The sequence below is a fragment of the Mus pahari genome, chromosome 4 (genome assembly GCF_900095145.1).
Source record: "Mus pahari chromosome 4, PAHARI_EIJ_v1.1, whole genome shotgun sequence".
In the NCBI taxonomy this organism is placed as follows: Eukaryota; Metazoa; Chordata; class Mammalia; order Rodentia; family Muridae; genus Mus; species Mus pahari.
In genome coordinates, this window is record NC_034593.1 from 110,613,458 (window position 1) to 110,637,304 (window position 23,847).

At 46.2% G+C, this 23,847-nt stretch overlaps 1 protein-coding gene across 1 annotated transcript in view; it reads left to right on the plus strand.

The window, feature by feature from the left end:
- Positions 1-23,419, plus strand: part of Abca4 (ATP binding cassette subfamily A member 4) — a 128,214-nt gene extending 104,795 nt beyond the window's left edge. The window contains exons 37-50 of the mRNA XM_021195907.1: positions 518-633; positions 1,589-1,736; positions 3,137-3,260; positions 3,642-3,771; positions 7,456-7,576; positions 7,999-8,061; positions 8,916-9,022; positions 10,113-10,254; positions 13,044-13,178; positions 14,101-14,204; positions 14,282-14,374; positions 16,860-17,109; positions 19,505-19,591; positions 23,085-23,419. Of these exons, the coding sequence (XP_021051566.1) occupies positions 518-633; positions 1,589-1,736; positions 3,137-3,260; positions 3,642-3,771; positions 7,456-7,576; positions 7,999-8,061; positions 8,916-9,022; positions 10,113-10,254; positions 13,044-13,178; positions 14,101-14,204; positions 14,282-14,374; positions 16,860-17,109; positions 19,505-19,591; positions 23,085-23,207 (1,743 nt within the window). The 3' untranslated portion in view covers positions 23,208-23,419. The remainder of the gene's footprint in view (positions 1-517; positions 634-1,588; positions 1,737-3,136; positions 3,261-3,641; positions 3,772-7,455; positions 7,577-7,998; positions 8,062-8,915; positions 9,023-10,112; positions 10,255-13,043; positions 13,179-14,100; positions 14,205-14,281; positions 14,375-16,859; positions 17,110-19,504; positions 19,592-23,084) is intronic.
- The last annotated feature ends 428 nt before the right edge of the window (positions 23,420-23,847 follow it).

Genomic DNA, 23,847 nt, shown 5'->3' on the forward strand with positions numbered 1-23,847 from the left:
TAAGCTATTCCTTATGCTTGTGTGTCTCAACGGGGCCTCTGGCATCCACTCCAGGAACCCTCTGTGCCCTCCTCACCCTCAGCAGGCTTTCACCCTGGTGGAGACCTAATCTTACCATGCCGCCATCTCTCCAAGCCTGACCTAATGCCTTCAGAACTGCATCGTTTAGAAGAGTTATCCCCACCCGCGTGAGCTTCTCAGAGACAAAAGCTGTATTTTAAGTTTTTTTTCTAAATTCTGTAGGCATGTTTAGAAAGAATAACCATCAGGACTTTGCGACCAATTAGTAAGAGAGTAAGAGGTGAGAAAGAAGTTCATATACATCCTTTCCAAAGGTACAGACTGGAGATCCTTGAACAGAGGTAGAAAAGAGATCGTAGGAGAACTATGAACAGCTTGACCTATGTCTTACCTCTGTATCTGTTAACCAAATCTATTTAGACAAGTGGACTCAAGCCAAGTCCATAAGAGTGGGAGGAGCCTGGTCCCCTGGTCATAGAGGTCTCCTCTCTTCCAGATGAATTACGCTGTGAGTGCGGGCCTGGTGGTGGGCATCTTCATTGGATTTCAGAAGAAAGCCTACACATCCCCAGAAAACCTTCCCGCGCTCATCTCTCTGCTCATGCTGTATGGGTAAGCCGTCTGGACCAGGGAGGAGAGGTTATCTTCTGACGGCAAACTTGGGTTGTCTGACAGTGGTAGCGCATGTAGGGTTAGCCACCAGCCCAAGAAGCTTCTGTGCTAGCTAATCAGAAATCTGCCTGAGTCCTAGTCCACTTGGGGATGAAGAGACACATGCCACGTAGTCTGACTAACTCTTCACTTCCAGCTGTGGCCTTGCCCAAAGTCTGGACTCAGTCCCCACTTCCTCCTCAGCTCTGATTTCTATTCCCTCTGTAGGCAAGCTGCCCAGTATAGTGTCTCCCTCTATGCTGGCCAAGAATGATCTGCCTACAGTAGAAGATTCCAAGCTATGACACTACCCCTAGGTCAGGCTAGAAGATGACACAGAGACTGAATCCAATCAGTTTATGAAGTACAGCATACAACTTTGTAACCCAGGCCTACTACTTGCTATAGATTTAACTGTGACAAAGAATGCATTTATCTGGGCTGCAGACTCCTCACCTATAAAGAAGGAAGGGATGGTGCCTAGCCCTTTGTCATGTACAGAAGGAAGTCTCACCAAAACAGTGGTCTCTGACCTAGAGCAATGGTCTCTGTTTATCTCTCTTGAGAATGGACTCAGAAGCCAGCTTGACTGAGAACTATGAAATGAACAGTGAAGATGAGCTTGGGACCTTCTGTTCTGCTTTACCTAGAGTAGAGAGGATTATTACTGTGGGCAGCCTCTGGGCTTCATAGCTCATGAAAGAAGCTCCTGCCTCATTCATCCTTATGAAACTCATGATATGGTTAGGGTAGGCATCACCAACTTGGTTTGAAGACATGGCACAGAGACCAAGGAATGGAGTGTCTCTTTCCCTGGGACCCTGGCCAGTCCAAACATGTCCCCTCATATTTAGAGGTATGGTTGATGGGGTAGAACCTGGAACTCTCTCCCTCTGAGCTGTGTCATCTCACACAGATGGGCAGTCATCCCTATGATGTATCCAGCATCCTTCCTGTTTGAAGTCCCCAGCACAGCCTATGTGGCTTTGTCTTGTGCTAACCTGTTCATCGGCATCAACAGCAGTGCCATCACCTTTGTCCTGGAATTATTTGAGAATAACCGGGTGAGCAGAACCTTCTTGGCTTCTTGGTTTAGTTAGTGGGATGTTCAAGCTGATGTAGCAGTCTCTAGAGCCATGGAGAACACTGTGTATGTAGATGCACATACCCAGGAGAGCTGGGCTGTCTCCCCCACCCTCGCTGGGCAAGACTCCCTACTCTCGAGTCTTGATTTATATCCTGTGAGTACAATGGCTTTGTAAGCCTCTTCTTTAAACTACATATATTCACTCATAATTCTAACTTTTTAGAATAAAGGTAGAAAGGACAAGCATTTGCATGCACGCACACACACATACAAGGACATAGTCAGGTGATTTCATATAAGGACCACACACTAACAGATTATGCCACTGGAGCTCCTGTTCAAGTGACTCAAAATGTAAAAGATACAAGAAGATATAAAAATGAAAAAGCTCCCTACCCACTTTAGGTCACCCAACTCCCTTCTTGAGGCTCCACCTTATTCCAGTTCATAATGTTTTCTGAAGACATACAAACAAACATGTATTCTTCTCCAATTTTTTCATACATAAATGATAACATACTAGCACATACTGTCCTGATCCCAAAGAAATCCTGAGGATAGGTTAGGGAACCCTGGTGCTGAATGACTCTGTTTTGCCAGATATTAGGTCCACTTGTCTTGTCTACACACTCTGCTTCTTAGTCTAGAAGGAAATGCCAGACTGAGGCCTTTAAAAGGATGGGAGTAGGTGGTTACAGGGCTGGTTGTCTTTATTTTTGATGACTCTCTCTGAGTCTGCTCTGGCTCTGGCTCTGGCTCTGGCTCTGGCTCTGTCATGCTATGCTATGCTATGCTATGCTATGCTATGCTATGCTATGCTATGCTATGCTATGCTATGGCTATGGCTATGTTATGACTATGGCTCTGCTCTGGCTCTAACTCGATCTGGCTCTGGCTCTGGCTCTGGCTTTGCTATGCTATGGCTATGGCTATGGCTATGGCTATGGCTATGGCTATGGCTATGGCTATGGCTATGGCTATGGCTATGCTATGCTATGCTATGCTATGTTATGGCTATGGCCATGGCTATGCTATGCTATGTTATGGCTATGGCTATGGCAATGGCAATGGCAATGGCAATGGCTATGGCTATGGCTATGGCTATGGCTATGGCTATGGCTATGGCTATGGCTATGCTATACTATGACTATGACTGTACTCCCAGCACTCCAGCTTCCTGGGGGGTCTGTGTCCCTAGCCTTTCTTTTCCTCACTAGTTCTTCATACTTCAGAGGGTGGCCACACATTTGCACTGGGCCTCACTAGAAGACCAGAATGTCTGGCCTTGCTCTGTGAAGCCATCAGAGCTTGCCTGCTCACGAGGGGACAGGTGCCCTCACCCTCCATGCTCCTAACAGCCTCGTTTCTCTTTCTCAGATGCTGCTCAGGTTCAATGCCATATTGAGGAAGTTGCTCATTATCTTTCCCCACTTCTGCCTGGGCAGGGGCCTCATTGACCTGGCACTGAGCCAAGCTGTGACAGACGTCTATGCCCAGTTTGGTGAGTAGCATTCTAGGTCTGTGGGTCACACCCATGGATCCATTCAAGCTGGGAAAGTCACAAAAAGGGTTCTGATGTCAGACCTGCAGCCTAGAGGCTGGGAGGGCACCTACATATAGGTCAGGCTTCAGGCTAGACCAGCCACCTAGAAGGGATTAGAGTATCCCTCTTTCTATGGCCAAGAACCTCAGGTGGGGCCAAGCACAGGATTTTACCTTCCTATATTCTGACCTGGGGAGCCCAGAGGAACTTGATTTGGGGTCTCATTTAGCCTCTCACATAAGGCCTGAGCATATGGGTCATAGTCAGGTCTTCATGAGTGAACCTGGCAGCCCGGTGCAGACTTTATTCCTGCTGATGTCCTGTTGCCTCTATTCTCAGGTGAGGAGTACTCTGCAAACCCATTCCAGTGGGACCTGATTGGGAAGAACCTGGTTGCTATGGCAATAGAAGGGGTGGTGTACTTCCTTCTGACCCTGCTCATCCAACACCACTTTTTCCTCACCCGGTGGTATGTCTTGCTAGACCCTGAGGTGCCATGGCTTAGTGCGGTGTTTCCAACCCTAGGCTTCACCTCAGCCTGGTTCTCAGAAACTGCATTCTGTTCTTCGTTCTCTTCATTCTCAAGGCCCAGCTTGTTCTGCACACAACAGGGAGAGATGGGTTAAAACAGGTCTGTTGGAGTTAGAGACAAGTCCTAACTTCAAACTTTGAGAAATACAGTGGTTTCACTTTAATTACTAATATTTAACTTTCTTGTGTAATTACTACATACTTATCTTAAATTGGATGAGAAATGAGGATCATGACAGATTATCCGAGACACTGGGAAGCACGGTTTCCATCTATGGGGGGTGAGACAGAGTAAGCCCCCTTGCTAGTCAGAACATCGCGTGAGGACAGGGCAGGGAAAGGGGACAAGGAATAACATTGGGACCTTGTGCCAGGTGAGGGCAACCAGGGCCCCATGGAAAAATGAAAAGAGGCAATTCCACCTCCATCCCGGAATCTAGATAGCCACCAACCCTGGCATTACCAGGACATCTCAGAGGTCAGGTCAGCGAGTTTATGTTCCTGTCCTGCCACATTCCCCAGGCTCTTCCCAGCCTGCCTGCTTCCTGCCGACCTGCTCTTCATTTCTGGAGTGCACCCCCTTCAGAGGGCCACACCCAGGGCCCTGCGCTGCACTCCCCCAAGCCTGAGAGTGAGTCTTCTGTGACAATGGTTCATCTCTTAGCCTTTCCTCCTCTCAGGTACATTTGTAAACAAACAGTTCCAGGGCTCGGTGCACTATAATGACCTACTTCCCTAATCACGGGAGTGAGAAGACTAAGACGGAAAATAAATCCATACACGTGGAATAAAACAGTCAGCAGTGCTTCTTTCTAGTTACGGGCCAGACTCCAAGAGGCATCCATATGCCTCTCCACCCTCTGCGGTGCTGCCCATAGGGTTAGAAGAGATGAGGAAGAGAGAGATGATTATCAAAATGAAGACATTAGCTTTAGACACTGATACTGATACAAGTGAGTTCTGAAGAGCATTGGAAAGGCCTGGCTTCCAGACACCCAACAACCACGCCCATTCAGATAATTAACAAGTAAAGAGAGTAGAGGGGTGGAAGAAAGGATGCTTTTGGTAGAAGATGTGTGCGAGGAGCCAGCCCCAGCAACGGCTAGGTCCCGCAGTGGAGATAAGGTGTCCTCTAGGGAGGAGTGAGTCAGCCAAGGCTGGAGGATCTTGAAACCTGACTAGCTAGCAATTAGAGTGCTTCTTTATTTATACAGAACTCAGTAGACAGAACTCAGTAGGCAGGGAAAGATTCATTTTATTCCAGAACATAGACCGTATCGTTTTTTTGTTTGTTTGTTTTTGTTTTTTGTCCCTGGACATGTGTTTAACTTCCTTTTGGTCATATGTCTAGTTATCATTGATTACCAGTGACAGAACAGAGTTATCTTTTACAATCATTTTCCCTCATCAACTCCATAACCCAATATTTAAGAATTTTGTGTTTTCAAGGGCACTAGACAGAAAACCCCCAAGGCAGTCTGGGCACATCATCATGTCCTGAGCACTGTATTACTAACTCTTAATGGTCAGAGTGTTAATTGTCATTAGGCCCGATAAAAATCTTCAGGCCAAAGCTACTGAAGTTATTATTCAATTTCTGCCATAATATAATGTTTATGTTTTATATCTTTGTAGACTTTACTTAGGTGTCTAATTTTGGTATTCTTTCATTTCTTGGCGATATGATATCACAATGGCCCTACATGAGCTAACTTTATCATTTATCCTTCTTACTCTTTGTCCATCAGTATAAACCCCTGTCTAGGGCAGAGGTAACTCCAGCCAATCTAATTTCGTTGCTGCATCTTTTCCTCAAGGGGCATTCCATACACAGCCCCAATCTTAAATGACATATAATTGCCTGAGTTTAACCTGATCTACTGCCAAATTTTCTAACCCACCAAATCTTGTTTACCTTTTAAAGTTACTTTGTTCTGATTATCTTGTTCCTAAGTACAGGGGCAGATGTTCCAAAAGTATCTTGGAGTCAGAGCCTCGTAAAGGGATCTCTTTATTTGAGTCATAACCTTTAGGGTGTAAGAAAGACCTTCAAGAAGGGTCAGATATGAATATCTCGCTAAAGAGGGGAGGGATAATATGCTCAGGGCTTTCCCAGGGAAAGCAGTTCTTAGAAGCAGTACTCCTGGGAGGAGGTGTAAACGATTCATAAGAAGTTTTTCATCAACCCAACATCCCAAGTTGAACAAATGTTAAAAGCCCCCCCCCCAAGTATGTAACACGTGGAGATCATGGTGTAAAGTGGACAACAGCAAAGCAGTGATCACATCACTCAGCTCAGCTTTGCCGATCTTTGTAGGAAGCTGAGCTGGCTTTATGACTTTTGCTGTTCCCATTAGACATGGCTGTGCCAGGCATGGCCTGCACAAAACATGGCAACCCCAGCGAGTAAGACTGGTATACAGAATGGAAGGACTTCCAGAGAGCCATGGAACAGGAAGGTGAAGTGGTACGGGATGAGTGCAGAGAGACAGTGTTCAGTCACAAAATACTCCTCATCTTGATGACTTGGGACCCAAGAGCAACATGAAATCCCTGGGGTATTTTAACCAAGGTGGTGACATGACCTTGCCATGATGGGAGGTGAGATAGGAGCCCATGCTGATGTGCAAAGAGACAACAGTGACCTGGATATAGATGGAGACATTGTGAGATGATAGATAGAAAGGGCTTTAGACAAGACTTAGTAATAGGTCAGATGAGGTCAGTAAGGGAGAAAGGAAAGATTGGAGCCCTAGGCTGGGCACGGCTACCTTACGGCCTACAGGCCTCCTGCATCCAAGGATAGCTAGGAATACAGCATAACACACTTATAGATGATGATGTCATGTATCAATGCCAAAAGGTTGGACATTCCAGATGTAGGTAGTTAGAAAGATTTTCAGAGAAGGTTCTGTGCCTTTAAGGATGGGGAAGATTCCATTGGCAGGGCAGGAGCAAGAGAACATGCTAAGGCCAGCAGGTGGGAGTGGCCTGCGTAGGGTAAGGACCAGGGTCAGGTGCCAGTGGTTGGCAGAGGAGTGAGTACAACTTAAAAAAGAAGTACAGATGGCAAAGGCATGGGGGACCTGTTTGCAGGACAGAGATGCTCGAAGAGGTTAGACTTGGAACCTACGGCTTGGACCAAGAAAGATTTGGGAGCATGTGTTAATAAGATGACAAAGCTATCTTGTCATCGCGTTGGTAAGGAAGGCTGGAGGATGAGGGAAGGTTGGTAGCTAATAACTCACCTACATTTCACTTGCCGAAAGAGCAATGATTTTAATATAATGCTGGCTCCCGAGTCTTTCCTCAGGAATCACTCAGAGTTCATCTTCACACAACCTTCTCTCCCCTTCATGTTGTTGAAGAAGCTCAGAGAGGTCCAGGGACAAGCATAAGGTCAGGCATGAAGAGGCAGGATGGCAGAACAGAGAGGATTTCAACAGAAGCACTTGACCTTCTTGCCTAGTGTCCTGCCCGACCGGACACTAGACTAGACTTAGAGGAAAGAAGTCCAGAGGAGTAAATGTGGCAGAACGGGAAGGACAGTTGGGCAAGAAAGATGGCGTGACGGTTACTGCATGCACGCCCAGCACAACCCTGCCCACGCTCCTTTCTCTAGGATCTCCGAGCCTGCTAGAGAGCCCATTTTTGATGAAGATGATGATGTGGCTGAAGAAAGACAAAGAGTTATGAGTGGGGGAAATAAAACTGACATCTTAAAGCTAAACGAACTAACCAAGGTGAGGAGCAGGTCTGGGCAGTATTTCCTTGGAGTTGCAAACCAAGCACACGGGTGGCACAGGACTATCATGCTGTCCCATACAATCCCATACTTGCCTCCCGGGAGCACCTATCTCCCATGACATCGTCCCAGCTGTTCATTGTGGGTACCGCAGGGTCTCCAGAAGAGCTTCTCCAACTGAGCACTGGCATCTGCTCTCTGTTATTCTGTTTGCGCATGGCATGGTTCACCCTCCACGCCTCTCTGTGCCATGGCTCCTCTCCTGATGCTGTGCTAATGTGTAGCCTCTTGGTGTTTGTGGTTTTCTTCCAAGCCACTCTGTGCTGTCTTTTGCTCTCACTCCTCTGCCCTGCCCTACCCTACTCACTCACTGCTCTACCCCTGACTTGGTCTTGAACCCGGTCTCTTTGAATTTTACAGGTTTACTCAGGCTCTTCCAGTCCAGCAGTAGATCGGTTATGTGTCGGAGTCCGCCCTGGAGAGGTGGGTACCATATCAACTAACATGAAATAGCTCTTGAGAAAAATCAGCCTTCCACCATGAGTCTTCTCCCTCTAAGCAGAGCTTGACAGTAGAAATCTAATAAAAGTTAAACTTTCTAGTAGATAAGGTGAGGGGGGCATTAAGTTTACTATTTTTATTTTACACAATATATCTAAAACATAATTTTGATGTGTAGTTACTATAAAACTGTCTTAGTCAGGGCTTCTATTCCTGCACAAAACATCATGACCAAGAAGCAAGTTGGGGAGGAAAGGGTTTATTCAGCTTACACTTCCATGTTGCTGCTGTTCATCACCAAAGGAAGTCAGGACTGGAACTCAAGCAGGTCAGAAAGCAGGAGCTGATGCAGAGGCCATGGAGGGATGTTTCTTACTGGCTTGCTTTCCTTAGCTTACTCAGTGTGCTTTCTTATAGAACCCAAGACTACCAGCTCAGGGATGGCACCACCCACAAGGGGCCCTCACCACCCCCTTCACTAATTGAGAAAATGCCCTACAGCTGGATCTCATGGAGGCATTTCCTTAAGGGAGGCTCTTTTCTCTGTGATAACTCCAGCTGGTGTCAAGTTGACACACAAAAGCAGTCAGTACAAAAACGTTACTGCAATATTTTTCATTTTTCTTTTTTGTTCTTGTTCTAAGCCTTCAAAGTCAGTTAGCGCCCATGTTGGTTAGGATTAGATGTGTTTTGTGTTGGTAGCCACACATGACCAATAATCTCAGTAATGGCAGCCAGGTATAAGATGAGTCTCCCAGCTCTCACACTTGCCTGGGGTCTGGCAATGAAGATGTCCTTGGTCACTAGGGCAACACCTGCTCTCTGTTTTCTCCTAGTGCTTTGGCCTCCTGGGAGTGAATGGTGCAGGCAAAACCACCACATTCAAGATGCTCACTGGGGACACCACGGTGACATCAGGGGATGCTACTGTGGCAGGCAAGAGGTGAGTGCTCTGCCCTTCCTGTTGTAGGGTGGCTCCCACAGGCCATGTCCTGGTCCTAGCCTATGGAAAGCCATCCAGTGTCATATGCCAGTGTAACTCTGAGACCCAGAAAGATCTATGCAGAGAAGGGGGTCTCCCACAGAATGTGATTCAACAATACACAAGATGTAGATACATTGGAAAAGCCAAACTAAAATGTAATGGTTGGGAGTGTGCTCTTAGCAATGAATTCCTAGAAAGTTCCAGAAAACACTAAGTCAATGGTTCTTCATCTCTTTGGGCTATAGACTCCTTTGAGCAATGGCTGGACACTGTACCTTCTTCCTCTGTAAGAATATTCCACGCCCTCCCTTTCACTCCCTCCTGACAGCTTACAAAGCTTTGAGGGATGTACTGAGTCCAGGGGTGCATCTGTGATCCCACTGCAGCCTCTGGATCCCAGGCTAAGAGCTCCTAGGTTGATACATCCTTTCTCTGGGTTGAGTTTCTCTCAATGGAGGTCCTCATCTAAGGGACTTCAGGAGAACCCCATCATCATAAGCCGTTCGCATACCAATCCTTGTTCTCATCAGACCAAGGAAAGCTGACAAAGAGAAAGTTGGCCTGTGTTTTTGGCTTCTGGAGAGTGACTATTGGCCTCTATAATAATGTGAGTTTAAGCAGATTTCTACTCTGTGCGGCAGGGCATGTGGGTCCATGCTCCACCCTGACACTGGGGTGCTGGGCATTGCCGCTAGACTGCACTTACCCTGTGCCTCCACTGTTGGGTGCCAGGCTTTAGCCAAGTGCCAAGACACCTCTCAGGGTGTGGGAAAACACAGCCCAGGATGTGGGAGGCTGAAGCTAGGGTTCCAGTCACAGCTGGGGTGCCTCACAGAGAAGTAGGGAACGAAATGTTGCCTGTTGTGTCGACAACCCGCAACAAGGCAGCCTCCCAAACTCCTGGACATTCAGGCTCCACTTTGATTTCCAAATTCTGTGTTTCTAAAATGGAGAAGGTCTTGCCCCACAGCCGAAGGCTCCCCGGCCCCTGCTCTCTGGTCACCCCCCTCTATGAAGGAAACTCAGCAATTCCTCTTTCTTCTTGCAGCATTTTAACTAGTATTTCTGATGTCCATCAAAACATGGGCTACTGTCCTCAGTTTGATGCAATTGATGACCTGCTCACAGGCCGAGAACACCTTTACCTCTATGCCAGGCTTCGGGGTGTACCATCGAAGGAAATCGAGAAGGTGAGAAACAGTGTGTTGTGTCCATGTGGGAGATAAACAAGCTATGTGCCTACTTATAGAGTACAGTCATGTAGAGACAGAAAAGTGGGCACACTCTCCACCCATTCCAGCAAGTGGACATGTCTACTGTGTGCCAAGTCCTAACCTAGAAGCTAGATATAGCAGCGAACCAAATAAGCTCATGCACAGTAGATTCTTGCGCTGGAGTCTGCCTGGTGATACATGCATCTGTCCTTTAACCCTTCAAATCAGGATAGGATGAAACTTAAAAATGACAGTTTTTTCTAACCTGGCTATCTCCCAAGTAATTGAGATGGGGACTTACAGATTTATTCAACAAGCTTTAAGCACAATAACCGAGCAGATATTCCTAACCCTCTATGCTACCTAGCTACTTCCCAGCCACACGCCCAAGTTAGTTGCATTCAGTCTCTCCTTGGCTCGCTCTGCTTTAGTCTGTGCTCCTGGAGAACTCCCTTGGTGACCTCCTCCTCCCCCCCTGCTTCTCCCTCCCCCTCCTCCTCTTCCTCCCCCTCCTCCTCCTCCACATCCTCCTGCTCCTCCTCCTCTTCTTCTTCCTCCTTCTCTTCCTCTTCCTCTTTCTCTTCCTCCTCCTGCTCCTCCTGCTCCTGCTCCTCCTGCTCCTGCTCCTCCTGCTCCTGCTCCTCCTCCTCCTCCTCTTCCTTCCTCCACCTGCCTCATGGCCCTTCTTCTCCTAGATCCTTGCCCACTTCATAGTGAACTCCTTCTCCCTGACTCTTCTCCCTGGGTCCCCTGGCTAAGATTGGAAGTCCAACCTTCGTATCTCCTCTGCCCAGTCATTGGCTGTTCAGCCTTTTATTAACCAATCAGAGATAACTGAGGAACATTCTTTATGCCACATTGATGCAGGAGATTCTTCAATATTCGTAACAATGCCCCACATCCATGCCAGAGCACATGCAATAACAGAAATCAGCATCTGAATACACGGTGCACAAGACCAACCCCCAACAAATCAACATTCTAGAGACTTATCCTGACGATCTACGTGCCGTAGTATAAAATGCCTATGCACACGGTTATTCATTACACTTGTGATTGCAGAGTACCTGATATCACCTACATATTTAGACATGGTCAGCTGGATGATACATGTGACATTCTGATGCTGCTGTAGGGAAAGAATAAGGGTGGCCTCTGCTGCCTGTTATGACATATTGCAGGTTAGTGCTAACAGGCAAGGTGTGAAGGTGAACGTGTGGGAAGCTGCTTTTAGGTAAGAAATAGGAAAACAAGAAGAAGATGTGCGGGTGCTTAGCTTAACAGATAGAGGGGTACACCAGCACACCAGACAACAATGATTTTGATAATAAGAGGAGATTGGGATGAAGGGCAGATGGGAGGGAGTAATGGTTCTCTCAGGTTATCCTTTTGTGTAGTTTGACTCATGCAGGCGTGTGCATGTTCTACAGATTCAAAACTAAGACTGCATCAGTAAGAATAAGGGAGAGAAAAAGTAGAAACAGAAAGAAAGCCTGACACTCAATATAAATGGAAACAAAATACTCTGTCTTAAATAATTGTGCAGATAGTGGGGTATTTATCCTTAGTCGTGGGCAAAGTAGAGTAGGGCAGAGCTCTTCAATTTCTGAGCTATTTTTTTTAATGTATTTGCCTTTTATTTTAGTATGGACAGGGTAATTCTGAATAGGTATGGGGCATAACTGAGTAAATGGACAAATGCGTTGATGTTTGAGATGCTCGCTTCTTTTATAGAAGAAGCAGAATGTACATTAAGAAAAGGGGAAGCAAGAAAGAACTAATTCAGAGGAGCGGATGGGAACTGGTGATGTCACTATGTCCTCTTGAAATGTTTATGTGCATGTGTTTGTGCATAACGTAGGTGTGTTCATACATACACTCATATTGTATGCATGTGTGTGTATGTCTGTCTGTCCCTGTACATGTCTGTCTATCTGTCTGTCCTCTAAGAGGACCAAGGCACAGAAATACCCTAATAGCAATGGACACACCTAATATCCAGATTTTGGTCCCATCCCTCCCCTGGACAGGTTGTCCTGGGTTCTAACAAGCCATGGAGAGCAAGCCAGTAAGCAGCACTTGTCCATGGCCTCTGCATCAGCTCCTGCCTCCAGGTTCCTAGCCTGCTTGAACTGTTCCTACCCTAAGTGCTTTCAATGATGAACAACAAACACTATGGAAGTCTGAATGAAACCCTTTCCTCCCCAAAATGCTTTTGGTTTCAGTGTTTCATCACAGCAATTGAATCCCTAAGTTAGACACCATATTAAAGACATCAATAGACCGTCACCTCTGACCCAGGAAGTATAACAACAATGGCAATATACCCCACTGTTCACCCCTCCACTTGCCTACTACAGTGCCTGCCTGGCTCATGCTAAATGCTCTGTAAATATTCATTAGATGTACGAGGTTGCAGATAGGTCCCTTCTTTGGGGGTAGAGTTAATGGGTTTGAGGTGCACTGTCTTCTCAAAGAGACCCTAGAACTCTTGGTGAGATGTGTAGTCTTTGGAAGGCTGAACACTCTTTCCAAGAGGGCTGTAGAACTCAGGAAACCACATTGGGGAAACCAAAGGTCAAGAGTAGGAAAGCTACCTTCTCATCTTAAAGTATGTGCTGGTGTATACCGGCCAGCAGATGGTGCTGTCACAACAGCTCTGCATCTGCCAGGATGACCTCTGAGAACACAGCCTTGGACCATGCCTGTTCCTGGGGCCTTCAGTTGTTCGCCATCCACCAGCTGAAATTTCTTCCCTTTCCTAGGTTGCCAACTGGGGCATCCAGAGCCTGGGCTTGTCTCTCTACGCTGACCGCCTGGCAGGCACCTACAGTGGAGGCAATAAGAGGAAACTCTCCACAGCCATAGCTCTCACTGGCTGCCCGCCCCTGCTGCTGCTGGTGAGGACATCGTGCTCTGCAGAGTGGAAATGTCTCGGCACGTCCTGAGCTGAGAAAATTAGTTCAGGGCTTGCAGCTTTAGATCGGCAACAGATTGCTTTTGTCTGGCTCACTCACATGTTTTCCCTTTAAGGCAAATTAGCCAAGTGGTCACAGCCCAGTCTGGCCTTCAGTGCCCGGAAAGTCTCTTGAGGGTCCAGAAGCTCATCATGGGAAGCCCTGTCAGCTCCAGGGAATGTTGCGATCTGGTTGGAAATTAGGATGAGGAAGTCTGTGTGGACTAGAGCATCTACTTGAATCAGAGGCTCCAGGGACCCTCTCATGAATTGGACCACAGTAGAGTCCCTGAGTCCATGCAGTCTGGATTTTAAATGACACGGGACATAGAGGGGACTGTAAAGTTACTTGGGGCCGGGCGGTGGTGGCGCACGCCTTTAATCCCAGCACTTGGGAGGCAGAGGCAGGTGGATTTCTGAGTTCGAGGCCAGCCTGGTCTACAGAGTTCCAGGACAGCCAGGGCTACATAGAGAAACCCTGTCTCGAAAAACCAATAAATAAATAAATAAAAATTAAACAAAAAAAAAGTTACTTGGGCTATCCCCCTCCCCTGACCCTTCCTAAGGATAAATTCTACTATTGTCTTTATTAATTTATTGTTATTGTTCATATTATTATTATTATCCTATTTCTGTATTTCTATTGTCCTAACCTGAATTCACTCACAGCTGGCACGGACCTATAGGTGTGTACCATGTGTCTGTAGTCTCCGACTCCCCTTCTACCTTTGTGTCCTACAAGACCCGGTTCCGTCTTGCTTGCAGGGAAGTGGCTGTGCACTTGTCTGTTAGCCCAGGAAGGATGTAGTGATGGAGAAAGACCAACTCCAAGTCCACATCTTCCTCTTTTCTCTCCTACTCCACAGGATGAACCCACGACAGGGATGGATCCCCAGGCTCGCCGCATGCTGTGGAACACCATTGTGAGCATCATCAGAGAAGGGAGAGCTGTGGTTCTCACTTCCCACAGGTAAGAGATCCCCAGGGAGGGGGGGGAGGGAGGCACATCCCCTGCCGTCTGTCTCACTTCCTCTCTCCTGCTGACAGCATGGAAGAATGTGAAGCTCTGTGTACACGGCTGGCCATCATGGTAAAGGGCACCTTTCAGTGTCTGGGCACCATCCAACACCTCAAGTACAAGTAAGCGGGTGGAGGGTCCTGCGTTTAACTGCATTCTGTGGGTTCATCCAGGCCTTGACTTAATCGTGGGCATTTGGGACACTGGCTTAGTCATTCCACAGGCATCGACTAGTGATGGCTGGGCCAGCCCCTTCAGAGGCAGATGGAGAAAGCCAACAAGATGTTCTACACTGGGCTAATTGCTTGTGGTTGGAAGCTCATAGGAGTCTCTGGATAGGAGAGTTCTGACTGGGACATTTACAGACCCTGGCTGGCATGGAGAGGGGGTGGTCATTGTCATTGACCCAGTATCAGCCCACATTTCCCTACAGATCCAGGTCTCATGGCACATTTTGTGTGGATTTACAACCAATGTAGGAATGAGTAAGAGACCAATCAGCTTGAGAAACAGTTTTTCTTTCGAGAATATTATGGTGTGGTTAGGTTTGGAAAAAAAATGCCCATATGTCATATGGCAAACTAACAATCTTGAGCAATATTGCCTTGTGACCATAAACTTATAAATGGTTAAAGATAATTCCTTATTATTTTAACTTGTGAGATAAAGTAACAATTCATTAAAATGAGAATATTATAACATCGTCTTTCCTCACATCCTAATATGTCAGGAGAAGAGTGGATTTTTAGTTGTCACTCTTTCCCAGGCATACTAGAATATATTTAATATGCTTATGATGAGCCCAGGATATAAGCTATCAAGCTAGCTGGTTAGTATAACAGAGAATGCCCCTTATCTGTGCTGACATCAAAACTTAGGGAGTTCATGAAGCATGTTTCACGGGAACCACCATCCTTCACATGGATAGAAAGATCTAAGATGTATGGTGAATTTGGCAGGATTTTTGATCCTGATTTATTTCTTTAGTAACTACCATGTGGGGACTACACAGATAGCTATAAAAGTAGCAACATGTGAGATCGCGAGGTCCATGTCAGCAGCTCCCCATGCCTAACTGCTAGAATAGATCCTTCCACGTCCCCTCTCATTCCTCAATATCCCCATGATAGCCCAGGTAAGGGGGAGGGTGCTCCCATGTGGAGGGACGGCTGATTTCCCAAAACTGGAGGCTACTATCTTCTTACCGTAGAGACAGCCCCAGTTCACAGAGGAAGTTCTCTAGTAAACGTTAATGAATTCGATGCACCCCAACAGAGGTTACCACACTTACCAGCCCATGATTCACACTCTTTGATGGACCATTCTTGATCCACATAGGGTGACCAGCAAACCTAGTGAGGAGTAGCAAGGGGTATCATTGTTAGTCTGCTTTATATCACTGTAACAAAATACCAGAGGGAAGACTCAACATCAAGAAGGAAAGGCGGGGGGCTGGAGAGATGGCACAGAGGTTAAGAGCACTCTTCCAGAGGTCCTGAGTTCAATTTCTGGCAACCACACGGTGACTCATAACCATCTATAATGAGATCTGGTGCCCTTTTCTGGCCTGCAAGCATATATACAGGCAGGCCACTGTATACATAATAAATAAATATTAAAAAAAGAAGAAGGAGCCGGGCATGGTGGCGCATGCCTTTAATCCCAGCACTCGGGAGGCAGAGGCAGGTGGATTTCTGAGTTCGAGGCCAGCCTGGTCTACAGAGTGAGTTCCAGGACAGCCAGGGCTACACAGAGAAACCCTGTCTCGAAAAAAAAAAAAAAAAGAAGGAGGAGAAGGAGGAGGAGGAGGAGGAGGAGGAGGAGGAGGAGAAGGAGAAGAAGGGGAAGGGAAAGGGGAAGGGTAAGGAGGAGGAGGAGGAGGAGGAGGAGGAGGAGGAGGAGGAGGAGGAGGAGAAAGGCTCCTGGCTCAATTGATTTGGGCTTGGGCCAGAGTATCATGGTGATCAGGTAATGTATGGTAGAAAATCCTGCTTACCTTAGTAGATTCTAGGAAAGAGGGAGAAACACACACATGCACATGCACATGCATGTATGCACGTACACACACAGACATCTTTCAAAAACATGTCGCTATGATCTGCTTGCTTCAGCTGGGTCCCACCTCTCACGGATTCATCCACTGATAGCATGAGAGCCCCTCGTGATCATATCACCCCTCATGTCCTAGCTCTGATCAGGGCTGCAGGGACGACCAAGCCTTTAATACACGAGTCTTCAGGCAATATATCATATCCAGACCACAACAAAGCTTCATGAACTTTCCTCAGGAAATAGTGCCTTCCCAAACCTTTGTTCTTCCCTAGAAAATCATATAAAAGCCATTCGGTCTTCTCCACATAGAGCTGAGTGCAGGGCGCTACCATCACCTCGGACTTCAGCAAGTATGCTCATCCAACTTCACCACACAGACATTTAGACCTCCAGAAACTGATGCCAAACATTTTTTTTTTTTTTTGCTCCTGGTTGTAAACATGCATAGCAAGCCAATGCTATGGGTTTTTAATCCCTATTATGCCTAGTGAGTACACTCTTTGTCTGGGGACTGCCTTAGCTCTCACACTGCTGTACACACTGTGCACTTGCTAGGTTTGGAGACGGCTACATTGTCACAATGAAAATCAAATCCCCAAAGGATGACTTGCTTCCCGATTTGAATCCCGTGGAGCAGTTCTTCCAGGGCAACTTCCCTGGCAGCGTGCAGAGGGAGAGACACCACAGCATGCTCCAGTTCCAGGTCCCCTCGTCCTCCCTGGCCAGGATCTTCCAGCTGCTCATCTCCCACAAGGACAGCCTGCTCATCGAGGAGTACTCAGTTACCCAGACCACGCTGGACCAGGCAAGTCCACCCAGGGTACTAAGTGCCCATGTGCTTTGCCTACTGTGCTAACACCTGACAAGAATAGTGAGTAACGTAGAAGGCAGCAGGATGCCCTCGCTTTTAATGCACTGTTAGTCCCTCTCCCTTAGATTAAAGGCTGGCATTTCAGAAATGCTTTTCCAACATCATTTTAGTAGTCATCTACAAACTTGACCGACTATTCTTGCTTTTTTTTTTCTTCTTATATTTCGTACTTGCTGATTTATGGTGGTAGCTGATTTATTTTTTTAAAAGATTTATTTATTATTATACCTAAGTACACTGTAGTTGACTTCAGACACACCACAAAAGGGCATCAGATCTCATTACGGGTGGTTGCGAGCCACCATGTGGTTGCTGGGATTTGAACTCAGGACCTTTGGAAGAGCAGTCAGTGCTCTTACATGCTGAGCCATCTCAACAGCCCCAGGTAGCTGATTTCTTTTTCTTTCCAAATCAACTTTGTCATGTGTGATTTGAAAAGAACAAATAGGCATATTGAACTGTACGGCTCAGTGAGTTTTGACAAACATTTGCTTTTTATGTAGGTATTCATTGGGGTGAATGTGATGTTCATGTGTGTTCATGTGTGTTTGCGTGTGCATGTTTGCATGTGTGCAGGTACATATGAACATGTGTGCATTTGTGCATATGCATGTGGAGGCCTACGGTTGACATCAGGGATCTTCCTCAATTGCTCTTCCTCCTATTCTTTGAGGCAGGGTCTCTCAATCAAACCCAGAGCTTTCTAACAATATGGACACTCTTGTGAGCCAGCTTGCCCCAGGGATCTCCTATCTCCACCTTCCAAGGCTGTAATTATAGTTTGCCACGCTTACCAGGCATTTAGGTGGGTCCTGAGGATCTCATCTCTGGTCTCCATACTAGCACGACAAGCGTTTGAAATGTTTTCATGGCTGAGCTGTCTCCACAGCTCATCTTTACTCTTCTCATCTTGTGTCACTGAAATGCCATCTTCCAAACACCACATCCCCACTCTTTTTTTCCTGACAGTCCCTGGCAATTACAATTTCTCTTTATTTTTGAAGATGTTATGTGTAATCCAGGACCATATGTAAGCCCGCTTCAACTTCCCTAGTGTTGGGATGACATGTGCTAACATGTCTGGCTCCATCTACTTTCTTTCTATAAAATTGTTGATATCTTCCATCTGTCTGTCTATCCATCTATCAAACTTATCTATCTATCTATCTATCTATCTATCTATCTATCTATCTGTCTGTCTGTCTGTCTGTCTGTNTGTCTGTCTGTCTGTCTATCTATCTATCTATCATCTTTCTACCTATAGTTATATAGATACATACACACACACACTCCTAAACATATAAGTACAACCTTATGAGTCCTTGTAATGTTACTTATATGTGTTTGTTTTTGTCCAACTCCCTCAGTATTCCTTAGATGGGTGTAGTTCTTTCTGTAGGGTTGGGGCCGTCAGAGCTCCCCCATGATTCACATTAGCACATCTATTGGTGTCTTCCTTGTTCAGGTCCTTCAATTGTCTATGAACCTGACTACTCTAGGCTCCTCATGTAAGTGAATAGTAATTGTCATTTTGTGGCTGACATAATGACCCAAGGATTCATGTGTCAGAATCGCCTTCCTTTTGAAGACTGAGGGATATTCACATATAACCACATTTTACTTACCTATTCATTCATCAGTCAACATTTGAGTTTTTCTGGGTTGTTGGGGGATTGGCCCTTCTTAAATTTCTTGCCAGGCAGTGGTGGTGCACGCCTTTAATCCCAGCATTTGGAAGGCAGAGGCAGGCAGATTTCTGAGTTCGAGGTCAGCCTGGTCTACAGAGTGAGTTCCAGGACAGCCAAAACACAGACACAGAGAAACCCTGTCTCAAAAAAAAAAATCATTTGTTGTTTTGTTTTGTTTTGTTTTTAATAAACATCCTTAAAGACCGTTTGGTAAAACAAAGGTACTAGGCGAATATTTGCCTCTAGAGAAGCTCTTGCCACCCTTAGGCAGGTGACAGTCACATAGGACTCCTACAGGAGTTCTGGCCACACTGCTTGTGGAACATAGAACACAGCAGAGAGCAGTTGCCTTTGCTCAGTTGTTTTTAGAGAGCCTGGACCCTGCCAGCCGCCTTAGCTATCCCAATTTCTCGAGTCCATCGCCCTTTGAAGCCTCCAGCAAGCTCTTAGGCTCAGGTGTCTAAGAAGTAAGCCGTGTCCAGGGCGTGACTGTGGAGACCTGTGACAAGCCACAGAAGGAAACAAGCCACACCCACCTGGCTGACTGTCAACTGTGAGAAACCCGGAACAAAGCACATAGGTTTGTGTGGGGTCTCACAAAACTTTCTGGAGACTTCTACTTGCTTTTCTCTTGCCTGCAGGTGTTTGTAAACTTCGCTAAACAACAGACTGAGACCTATGACCTCCCTCTGCACCCTCGGGCTGCTGGAGCCAGCTGGCAAGCCAAGGTATTTCTACTGCTCTCTCCTAACCACTGCCTAGGTAGGGCCTTAGCTCAGGGGCTTCACTGACTAATTGGGCCTGAGGTGCTTCTGGGCTCATGTGAGGCTCTGCGAAGAGCCCACCCAGCTCATACCCACAATCCTCCTTGCTTGGTCCCAGGGGTTCTCTCTTAGAAGCTCGTCTCAGTTAAACACTTGGCCCAGTAGCTGAGTGGCTCCCCACCATCATCTGAAAGCCATTTGGATGATGTGGGTGAATCACATTTAAAAGCATTTATCTATGCATGTGTGTCCAACTCAAGTTGTCAGGCTTGAAGGCACATGCCTTTAACCAGGGATACCACCTCATAGGCCCAAAGATAATTTTTTGGAAGAAACCGTTCCACACATTTTTCTCCTAACAGCATAAAACCCAAAAATCTCTAAACCTCAAATTTTAGGAATAAGCAGGGAAAGAAAGAATAGTGAGACATCCCTGCTGTTGAGATGTTGACAACACTTCTTGGTCACACTTTGGAGGGTCAGGGCTGGGACACTGTGCTTCAGTGGTAGATGTGTCTGCTTAGAGCCAATGATTGGAAGGTGGCTTCTTTGTTCTTCATGGAAGTAGCAAGATGGTAAAGGAAGAAGTGCTAGAAAGGGGTAGAAGGTACAGGTTGTGGTCCAAGATAAAGCCCAGATGGACTTCTCGTTCAGCCCTGGGCACAGCGCCCACACTGGGAGACACTCATTGCCCAGTTTCCCAGGTGGAAAGAATGCTGGAGAAAGTAGTGGGGTCGATGCCAGCAGCTGGATGGCCGGGCTTAGTCGTGAGATTTCACAAGCACAAGTAAGTCAACCATGTTGTCTGGACTACTGAACAGCCAATCCAATCAATCCAATCCAATCCAATCCAAAAGTACTTAAAAAAAAAAAAAAGATGTGGAAAAAACCTTGTTTCCCACTCCTCCAAACCAATTTCTTGATTGCAAGAAAAGCCCAATGCGGCTGAAGAGAAAAGCACGTCTTTCCAAGGGCATGCTTCTAAAAAAATGTGTCACCACCCCATGGCCACTTGGCAAGGTCAACTTTGTCTCTGTCACCCTCCAGAGGGCCCTGAATGCCTGGCCAGTCTTCTAACGGTTGTCTCACATTTCTTCATCTTACGGTTGCTGTTGATACAGGTTGAAAAGGTGTTCTCTGTGAGTCACTTACAGTCACAAGTCCTTTTTATAACAGAGAAAACATGGGTGGCAAAGTTATTTCTAAGAACTACCAGTGGCCCCTACCCCATACCACAGCATACTATTTATTTATTTATTTATTTATTTATTTATTTATTTATTTATTTATTTATTGGTTGGTTGGTTGGTTGGTTGTATCTCATTGTGTAGTCCAGGCTGGCTCCAAGGTCATGGTCTTTGTACCTCAGCCTCCTGAGGACTGGGATTACAAATGTTTGCTGCCATAGCCAACAGTGCAGTCCCTCCTACAGGGCTAACACCTGACAAACTCTGGAGCAGGTCCAAGTGCTCATGGCTGAGATGTGGACTGGTCCGTTCCAGCCTTTCCCCCTTGTCAGCTGTGATCATGTTATTCCTGTGTTCGTCACTTTGTTTCTTACCAGTTTCTGAGAACCTACTGTAGCACATCGGTTAAATTATCATTTTATAATGAATATTTTATTCAAAATCTAATGCTGACCTAATGACATAGTATCTTCATAAAAGCTCACAGAAATCCTTCACATGGAATGCTATGTACATCTGTCATAAAACTGATAGGAATTAAGTTCTTACCTACAGTCCACCACTTAAGATAATTTTCCTTAAACTACTCTGAAAACAAGTAACAGATGAATTATCTCAAGGGGATCTAGAGAACACCCCCCACCCCCCACTCAAACAGCAAAGCCAGCCTCTGGGGCTACGAAGGCTGATGGCTTCTGAGTTACGCAGGCTGATGGCTTCTGGAGCTATGCAGGCTGATGGCTTCTGGAGCTACGCAGGCTGATGGCTTCTGGAGCTACGCAGGCTGATGGCTTCAGATCTCCTGGTTTTGAGCACAGACTGAAGTGATGTTTTATTATCTGCTTCTTGGGGTTGTTTTGAAACTCTCCAAAAAGACCTGATCTTAGGAAATGTCTCTGGGTATTTGACTTTATACACTCTCAGCCTGTTTTATGTGTTTTATGGAAACAGTTGAGTGTCAAGGTTTTGCTGGAATTGGCAATTGAGGATCTGTTAACCTAGAAATCTACTAAACGAGCCAATTATTCTACCACCATCATATTGGCTTTAGACAATCAGGAGCAACTCAGAACAATGATTCTTTTCATACACAGGGGTTCCCCCACACCATGTTTGTCCTGTTGTCATACTCCTATGTTTTAAAGTACCTGCAGCCTTGAGATCCTTGTAGAAACCTGGTCTTCATCTGGATTTGGCTTTCCTTCCAATCAAGAAATTGGTTTGAAGGAACAGGAACTCTATGGGAAATAACAGATCTCAAGGTCCATTTCATCCCTACATGCAATTGTTGGCTTCTTCCTGGTGGTGGTGGCACACACCTTTAATTCTAGCACCCAGAAAGCGGGGGGGGGGGGCGCTTTTGTGAGTTTGAGCCCAGCCTGGTCTATAGAGCAAGATAGCCAAGGCTACACAGAGAAAGCCTGTCTCTGGATGGAGGTGGGGGCCAGGTTGGGGGTGTGGATCCATTAAAGTCTGTGTGTTTAAACTAGATAATTGGACAAGCCACATTTTGCATAGACTGGAAATACCCCCCTCCAACCCTCTCCTCCCCCCACCACCCTGCCCCAAGCTGATACTGGATCTAGAAGGTAACCTACAATTTATGAGTAGGGATACGTGTCTCTAGCTAGGAAGCTAGTTAGAAAAAAAAATGTCCATTTATCCAGGTTTAGTGCACAAGTCTGATCTAGATTCATTATCATGAATGCCAGTTGAATCTCTCTTCATGATCTACAACTACATCTACATTTATATATCCTAGTCAAATGATCTTTTTTTTTTTTGCAGGAGCCCACTCTGAACAAACTAGGCAAAGTCTAGACTTGGGGCTGAACTCAAAATATATAATTTCTTGGCTTTTAAGCCAGAAAGGTGATGGTAACTTTCTCAAGTTAAAAAAACCACTCAGGGCTGGAGATTTGGGTCAATGGTAGAAGCCCTTGACTAATACAAGGGCATAGGTTTGAAGCCCAGCATGGGAGTAGGGAACGTGGTCTTCAAAACATCCATTGGAAAGAGTACCAAGAGTACAGATATAAACACACACGAGGCATGTATGTCTCTGTACAAATCCATGGATCTTAGATTCACTGATAAGAAATCAGGGAAGCCCAGTTGGTATTCTGATTCCAGTTCCTTCAGCTGAGCTCCCTCCAGAAGCTGCCATTCTTTTAAACCTGAAAGTTTATTGCTCCAGGGACCCAGGGTGACAAGTGCCCAAGTGATCTCCCACAGGTCTCATCACCTCCCACATTGCTTTTTCCATGTAGCTTGAAGGGAAATCCGGACGGCTGGAGACACAGGAGCCTTTGCCCACAGGATCACCCGAACAACTGGCTAACATAAGCAACCCCACAGCAGCAGAAGATAAACACACCAGGGGTCCACAGTGAGCTGGAGGAGGCTCTTTCAGAAAGAAACCCAAATTCACTGGCTCACCAGAACTCCTGACAGCAAAACTGACCTATCAGAATGGTCACCTGTTCATCCAGACCCCCTGACTAGTGACTTTGGCCATAGCAATACTTTCATTCTGAATGGATCTGCTTTTGTGGAGTGGGAAGGGTGTGGATGTGTGGGTGTTATTTGGGGGGAGGAATAAAAAGTTGTTTTGCTCATTAATCTCCTGCTCATTAATGTTTAGCCTCTGGTACTGTTTCCAGCTTTCTCAGAGGGCTGAGCTTCTGTGAAAATCATTGACACAGCCATACTAGTCATGGCAAAAATTCTGCCACATTGGGCAATGGTCTTGTTGTAATGTCATGCATCAAAGTCTTCATAGGGTTGGGCTAAGGAAAACACCTACCTGGTAATGCAGTAAGCACTAGCCACAGGTAATGCCTGTAAAGACTATCCACAAATGTTTTCTGTATGTAAGTTTGACATTTTTTTTTTTACATGGCGTGTTTGAGTACAATTAGGACAGGGAGGTGAAAGGACCTGAATGAGCAGCGAAGAGTCTTGGTGGATTATTACACCCAGTAGGTCCCTGTAAAGGAGCCAAGGCCTCCTCTGTTCACCACTCTAGTGGCA